A 7,650-nucleotide genomic window follows, 5' to 3' on the forward strand; every position below is an offset into this window, starting at 1 on the left:
ACATCAGTGGGCGGAATGGTGGGCGGTCTTGTGAGCTGAAAGCTATTAGCGATGTGCGCGACCAAAAGCGTCGCTGTGGTCAGCTTTCCACGATTGGCCAAACCATAGGCATATGAGCACTGTCAGATTGTCAACTTTGACGGTGTTAGTTTCGGATTGCGATGGCTCCTAGCTTCTGCTGTGCTTTTTAAACACACCATCGAACTCGTCGTCGCACCCGATGGTAAGTAGCCAGAATAACAACTGGTGACGTCACGGCGAGGCAAATCGCAGTCGTGACGTCTCGGAGGGAAACCATAAGAGGGCGCCACCGAAACATCTCGGCGCTAATACAAGTACCGCAGGAAAGGCTGTAAACGCGAGCTCCTTGCTCTGGGGAAGATCTCGGCGGCACAAGCTCTCGTGCAGTAAGGGAAGCTCTCAACGCTATGAGCTCGCGCTTCCAGCCTTCGCTGCGGTACAACATAACGTGAAACGGAGTATAGAGAAAGCGCCCAACGCGCTCTTGCTCCGCTACCCAGATAAAATATCTGACTGTCATTAGCCTTGCCGATACCCAGGCGCTGCCGCGTTGGCAGAAGACAGCAAAACTCGATTTCCCCCCACCTATGCACCGCTGTGCTCGGCGGAAATAGAGAGTTCTCGTAGACCGCGCTGGGCCCCCTCCGCTAAGTGTTCCGCAACGAAAAATTTGCTACTGCGCCTGCGCGCCGATAGCCTTGACTGTGGAGTTCCCGCTATCCTAGCGGGTTGCAAAGGGCCTTGCGGGACGGCGAAAACGATCTATGAAAACACCCCAATATCGTTGTGTCACTCTGCGCTCGCGTGTGTGGTTTATGTTGGCATTTTGGAAGCTGCCGGAAATGTAAATGCGCGTTCTAGTTCTAAGTGCCAGACGGCGATGAAATGCGCCAACTCCACTCGTGAAACAGGAAATCCTGCAGTTGAGGAAGTACGATGAAGTCTCTTCCGAACTTGAGTTCGCACCGCTAACTTACATGGCTGGCTACTTGGCCTTCGTTTGCGAACAAAGGGTGACAATTTTTATTTGTAGAAATTGCCGTAATTTCAAAGTAATTAGTTGAAACATTCAATCTAGAAAAGCAATAAGAATTTCTCAGTGAAAAGCAAGGAAGGCTAATGTGTAGAACCCGCTAAACTTTGCAGGTGACCTGTCCCGAATGCAAGCGCAACTTAAAGGAAATGCATCACATGACGGTGCATATCAGTTCATGTTTAGCCTTCACCAAGGAGGACTGAGCTATCCACGACCTGACGCTGTCTGGCTGTGCAAGCTCGTCTGCGCCTTTGTCGAGAGGGCTCTACACTCGGCAGAGATTCCTGGTTGTGGAAGGATTTGCAAGGTCCTCTCGAGCGCTGTGCTTCCACACCTTATGGACTGCCTGCTGATGTGGTGTGTTAGCTGCCGAGACCCCTACCACAGCGAAGAGCTCTGCGAGCTCTTTCTCAAGAAATTCCTCAGGCCTTTTTTGGCAAACTGGGCTGGCAACCTAAACAGCCCACTAGAGAATATAATGAGGCTTTCGCGGAAGCCTCTTTCCCGTAAGGTACTCCTATATGACTCCTTTGGTCTGTCTTTTTGTGAACAATGAAGTTTATATTGCTGAAGTTATGCACGCGAAATCTGATTTTATATTGTCCTTCACAGATGAATAAATGGCACAGCTCGCACGTGATCGAGCGTCGGTTAAAACCTGAAGTCATACGGCCAAGCTATATCTAACGATAACTTATTACAGTAGTAATAGAAACGGGGCAACAGTTACGGGAACAAGAAAACGACAATTCGTTCATACTGCCAACAGAATGCAGCTTTAACGAGCAGCCTGCAGTTGAGTGAGCTTTTCGCAGAAAGAATAATGCGCTTTTATTCCACACAGATTTGTCACATCATTCATGCAATCGGGCACTCGTTTCAATTAAAACTTGCGGCTTCACGAAAAAAAAAAAAAATCTAAATAGCCACACCGGGCCGGGCCGGGCGTATTGCTCCTCTCTCACTATATTTCGTCTTACCTTAGCATGGAGAGAGAGAGAGAGAGAAGTGTTGAAAGGAAAGGAAGCCTGGAACTTATTAACCACACCGTCGATTGGGGGCAAGCCAGTTCCAGGTTGGGGATGGGGAAGAGGGAATCAAAAGGAAAGATTAGAAAGGTGAAGAGAAGAGAGAGAAGGCATCTTGGATGAAGTCACAGTTACTTCATTAGGTTTGTCCACTACTCTATATCTATTCACAGCACTGTCAGCACTTTTACAAGCGGTCCAGTAGGCAGGTATCTTCCAGGAATACAAGAAGAGAAGAGAATGTTCTTGCGGCATCACGAACGGAGCCGGGGGGGAAAAGAATGTCTTGCGTAGTAGAGCGGGCAACTCCCGCGATCTGCAGTTTGTCGAAGAAGATTTTTCTCTCGTCTGCGTAATTGGGACAGGCCCAAAAGAGATGGTCCACATCCTCAAGAGTGTCACAAGTAGAGCAGTTTGGGCTCATCGTTGCGTCAATTCGGTGGATGGCAGATGCAGTATAGGCACAGCCTGTGCGAAGCCGGTGTAGTACGGAGGCGCTTGCACGTGGTAGCTTCGTAGGGACGCGTGGGGGTGGTCTCCCGTCAGCGACCCGTGGGTCCGGATGATTCTGGATTATCGCTTGGTGAATTAGCAGCTTGGCTTTATGAATCCTTGGCACCACAATAATGGGAGTACCAAGCTGGTGTGCTGCAGCGGCAAGAAGGTCGGCCGTCTCATTACCCAAAATGCCTACATGTGAGGGCAACCATTGGAATGATATTTCCCAGCCCTTCGCTTGGAGGTTTCTTGCAAGGTGTGCAATGTATCGGGCATATTGAGGGGCATCATCAAGATTACCGAGATGTTGTAGCGCTATTTTTGAGTCGGTCAGGAGCAAAGCTTTCCTGCAGTAAGGAAGTTTCTCCAGGGCGTCAAGTCCAAGTCTAAGGGCCACCAGCTCAGCGGTTGTTGATGTGGCGTGGAAGCTGAGCTTTCTGGCATGAGACACATTCAGGTCAGGTATATAAACCGCTGCGGTAGATGACTTGCTGCTACGAAGAACTGAGCCGTCGGTGTATATTCGCATCCATCCTTGGTACAGTGTCTCAATATGATCCTCTGTAGTTGTCCGGGCAACGACCTGTGCTGTGTTGCGTTTGCTTTTGAGCATTGGAACAGTCTCATTTATGTTCAGTGGAGGGGCATATGGTGGCGGTGCCGGGTAGTCGGTGTCCGGATCACCAATAAAGGCCATAAACTCCGTTGCCAGAGAACCAAGGCAAGAAAGAGGGCGTTGGCGAAGGCGATTCAGAAGAGGAGCAGTTGAGCGACAGACAGTTTGCCTCGCTATGTGTCGGAGTGTTAGTTCTCTACCGTGATTTTCCACTAGGTTTACCCTCGCTTCCACTAGTGTTGGAACGTTTGGTGAATATCTGGGTAATCCAAGGCACAGACGAACTGCCACTCTCTGAAAAGTCTCTACTGCTGAACTCTGGGTATTGCCGAGGTTCACCAGTGGCAGTGCGTATAGCAACCTTGAAAGAATAAGACCTCTGTAGAGATGCATCATCATTGCCTGTACGGTCCCCCATCTGCTGCCAATGGTCATGCGGATAGCGTTGAGGTGTCGGCGACATCTGATAATGGTTGTCTTGACTGCTGGTCGCCAAGAGACTCGATCATCCAGGAGGAAGCCTAGATAGGAGTATGTTCGAACCCTTGTCTCGTTTGTCCCATTGATCGTGTAAGTTCGGTTGATGGAAGACCTGGCCGTAGGGTGGTATTGAAGAGCGGCTGTTTTAGAGGCCGATATCGTAAGACCAAGCCTAGATATCACGTCAACTATAGCGTCGAGGCCTAGCTGGAGTGTTCGCTGCATGTTACTGTATGAGCTAGTTGGGGCAGTAGCCCAGAGAGCAACATCGTCGGCGTAAATTGCGATGTTTATGACTGGAGAGGGGTTGTTCAAGGGCTGCAGAGCGTCCGGCAGAGCTGCCATTGCTGCATTGAACAAAAATGGGCTAATGACGCTGCCCTGAGGAACACCCTGGGCTACTTGTCGTTGTGAACTGCGCACACCTTCTAAGCGAACGCACATTGTACGCCCTGTCAGGAATGCACGAACGAATGCGAGTGCTCGGCCGGTAACACCAAGCCTGATTAGCTGAGCTAGAATGGTTTCGTGTGGGATAGAGTCAAAGGCCTTTTTGATATCAAGGAATATTGCCGAGGTTGCTTGGCGAGTTGCCTTTGATTGTTCCATGTCTGACACTAGGTCACCAATCGCGTCTGTTGTGCACCGCCGTTTTCGGAAGCCTGATAATTGATGAGGTAAAGCGCCAGATGTCTCAAGCTGCCAGTCAAGGCGTCTTAGGACCATCCGCTCCAGAACCTTGCCGAGACAGCAGGTGAGGGAGATAGGCCTGTAGGAGCTGATGTCACCGGTTGGCTTCCCTGGTTTATGAACGGGAACTACTTCAGATGTGAGCCATGCGCGTGGCAGAACTGCCGAGCGCCAGATGTCATTGAGATATTCCAAAAGGCCCGGAAGGGCCGTTGCATCTAAATTGCGCAAGGCCTGAAAGGTGATCCCATCTGGCCCTGGAGCGGTGCGTTTGCGAGCAGAGCGGCGAAGAGCATTTTGGAGTTCCTTCAGCGTAAAGTCCACGTCGTTCGCGGTCAATGTTGTTGGTAAAGTGATAGTAGTGGTGCTATGCGCGGTATAGCCTTGGGGTGAGACAGGGACAGAGGTGAATTCATCGGCAAGGAATTCTACTGCTTGAGCCACAGTGATGTTCTGGGCGATGACAAGACCAAGAACGGGTGACCGTGGAACAGCGTGCCCGGCAAGGGCACGGGCCATGCGCCACGCTTGTTTTCCTCCACCAGGGGAGTGAAGCGACTCGCAACGCTGCCGCCATTGTCTCCTTTGTAATCGTTTGGTGTGCTTCCGGAATGCTCTGTCTATCTTTCGATATCGCTGAATGTCCTCTTGCTTTGATGTTTTAAGTGCTCGGCGCTGTGCCTGGCGTCGCGAGGCACGTAACTTAAGGTACTTTAGGTCAGGGTTTGGCCGATATATGGGAATAATCACGGTTCTGGTCGCTTTGGATATCGCATTGGAGATGGCTGCGGTGTAATCCAAATTGCCTAGAGACATTATTTCGGCAAACAACACGCGGCAAGCATCCCAGTTAGTCACTTTGCAAGTCTTGTGCGTCGTGGGGCCTCCTTCTAGTGAAGTAATTTTGATTGGTAGGTGGTCACTGCCCCAGCTATCAGGTTCCGCTGACCACAAGGCTCGTACTGGGGACGTAGTGAAGCTAAGGTCTAGTGCACTTCCCTCCACGCCAGGTCGTACGAAGGTGGCCACTCCGTCGTTCAAGCATTGAAGACCAAGGGCAGTTGCGGCATCCTCAAGCAGTCGCCCGCGAGGTGTTGTTTTCTTATCCCCCCAGGTCTCGTTGTGGGCGTTAAAATCCCCAAGAAACAGGGTGGCTGGTGCGCATCGTGAGAGAATTGCACGCAATGAGGAGGGGTCCCACTGAACGTTAGGTCTAATGTAGACTGAGATGACAGTGACGTCTGAGTTCCCTTTTTTGATTGTGACAGCGACATATTCGGCGATGTTGTCGCACAAGTCCGACAGGTCCACTTGTAATTGAGGTAGATCTCGGTGTACGTACAAGGATGCCTTTGGAGGATCTGTTGATGTGAGAGTCGTCCGAGGCGTACTATTGTAGATAACATAGGGCGACAGACGAATCGATTGTGGTTGGCAGTTTGTCTCCTGGAGGGCTAGTACTTCAATTTGGTGCCTTTGTAAATATTGCCGTAAGTCGTCTATCCGATTTCGTAGTCCATTAACATTCCACTGAAGAATCTGAGGTATTAAACAGCGTCTTGCGCAGCGAGGAAGATGATTTTGCGTCGATTGCAGTCCGGCCTTATTAAGGCGAGACTACCTAGACCAGGAGCTGGCAAGTGGCAGGAGCATGTCGATTACTGTAACCAGTGCCTGAGCGAATGGAAAATTTAGAGACGTGAGAAAGGTACGTAGCTGTATGGCTAACGTACAAATCGCACTTCCGAAGCTTTGAGGCTTAGGTGTTGCATTAGGTATTGGTTTAGGATCACCAGGTGGCTCACTGTGCTTTCGGGTTGGCCGGGTCAGACCTCTTGAAGGGCCTTTTTTGGCGGTAGCTGCTGAAGCACTAGATGGCTGAGTGCTTGGTCCAGACTGTACTGGGGGAGCTGCTGAGGCGTCTGGAGCAGTTTTGCCTGTCAAGTTTTCCAAAGGAGGGAAGTTATCTTCGCTCTGGAGTGGAATGCATGATTGCTTATCTTCTTTTGAGCCTTGTGATCGTTTTCGAGGTGTCCAGTGTCTTCCAGTTCCACACGCCTCTTGGTCGTTTTCGATAGCAGATTTAGCGGAAGTGTAGTTCACATTTTTCGAGCTTTTGTAGTTGCTGATTTGTCTTTCTACTTTGTAGATGGCACAGACTTTTGATGTCGCATCATGGCGCTTCTTACAGTTGGCACATTTAGGCTGCTCCGCTGCACACTCATTTACTCCATGGTCGCCGCCACAACGACTGCAGCGCTGCGCCTTAAGACAGGTGCTTGCAATGTGGCCGAAGCGATTGCACTTCGGACACTGCCTTGGCTTTTCAAGGTAGGGAAGAACTTTGTAACGTGTATGCCCGGCAGTGGCATATTCAGGTGAGGATTTTGTTGCGAAGACCAGTTTGACAATTTCTGACTTTCCAAGTCTTCTCACCTGGATTACTGAAGCTTTTTCTCGCATGGCTGCCAAGAGATCAGCGTCCTCGATGTCTGCAGATACTCCTCGAATAATACCCACAGATGCCGATGGTGGAGGAGGTTCGTAAGTTTGAACTTGAACTGTTCCCAGGTTCTTCAGTTGCAGGAGTGCTTTTGTGGATTCTACATTTCTAGCATTGATGGCCAGAAGATTCAATCGGTAGTTGGGCCGAATCTGGATGACACCGTCTGGGGCCAGACTGTCCAGCTTTTGTTTTAGTACCAGAGGGTTCATGTTGGTGATGATCGTGGTTGGGTCGTTAGGCTTAACAATGACTGTGAGATTATAACCCGGCTGAGTTATGATTGTGTCCTCACTTGACTTTGAGCCGTGACGTCTCTTCTTCGACGTTTGGGTTTGCCACCCAGCTTCGTCCTCGAAGTCATCCATGACGCTATCATGAGAGTCTTCAGGCTTGTGATGTGGTTCGGCAGATCCAGATTCATCCTGGTTAGGCTGTGGTGGATTCGGGAGGCTCATATTACGTGGCCCCCGTTGGGCGGAGTCGTAGCTCCTAATTGGGTGTGGACAGGAGACGTCTTCTTGAAAAACCAGGGAAATATTCGGTCAATAAACCAGGAAATAACCATAAAATAACGTAGTCTTCCTAGAGCGACAAATTCGATCGTCCTGGCTGGAGCGTCGTCGTGGTCGTTTTTCTTAGCATGGACTAAACGCGAACGCTGTGCTAGCGCGAGCGGCTAGCCTTTACTGCCTTGACTGGAGCACTCGCTGCACGAGCGCTCATGCAGCCGCCGAGGCTTCCTTCGAAGCAACTATCTCGCGCTTTTAGCACGACT

The 7,650-nt window shown here is 50.4% G+C and overlaps 1 protein-coding gene across 1 annotated transcript; it reads right to left on the reverse strand.

Moving 5' to 3' along the window:
* Positions 1 to 5,896: 5,896 nt before the first annotated feature.
* Positions 5,897 to 7,440, reverse strand: LOC115312271. The gene has a single exon (XM_029971158.4). The coding sequence runs from the start codon at positions 7,328 to 7,330 to the stop codon at positions 5,987 to 5,989; it is 1,344 nt and encodes a 447-aa protein (XP_029827018.3). The 5' UTR covers positions 7,331 to 7,440; the 3' UTR covers positions 5,897 to 5,986.
* Positions 7,441 to 7,650: the final 210 nt, after the last annotated feature.

The sequence above is a fragment of the Ixodes scapularis genome, unplaced genomic scaffold (assembly GCF_016920785.2).
Source record: "Ixodes scapularis isolate PalLabHiFi unplaced genomic scaffold, ASM1692078v2 PGA_scaffold6__148_contigs__length_123643588, whole genome shotgun sequence".
Classification (NCBI taxonomy): Eukaryota; Metazoa; Arthropoda; class Arachnida; order Ixodida; family Ixodidae; genus Ixodes; species Ixodes scapularis.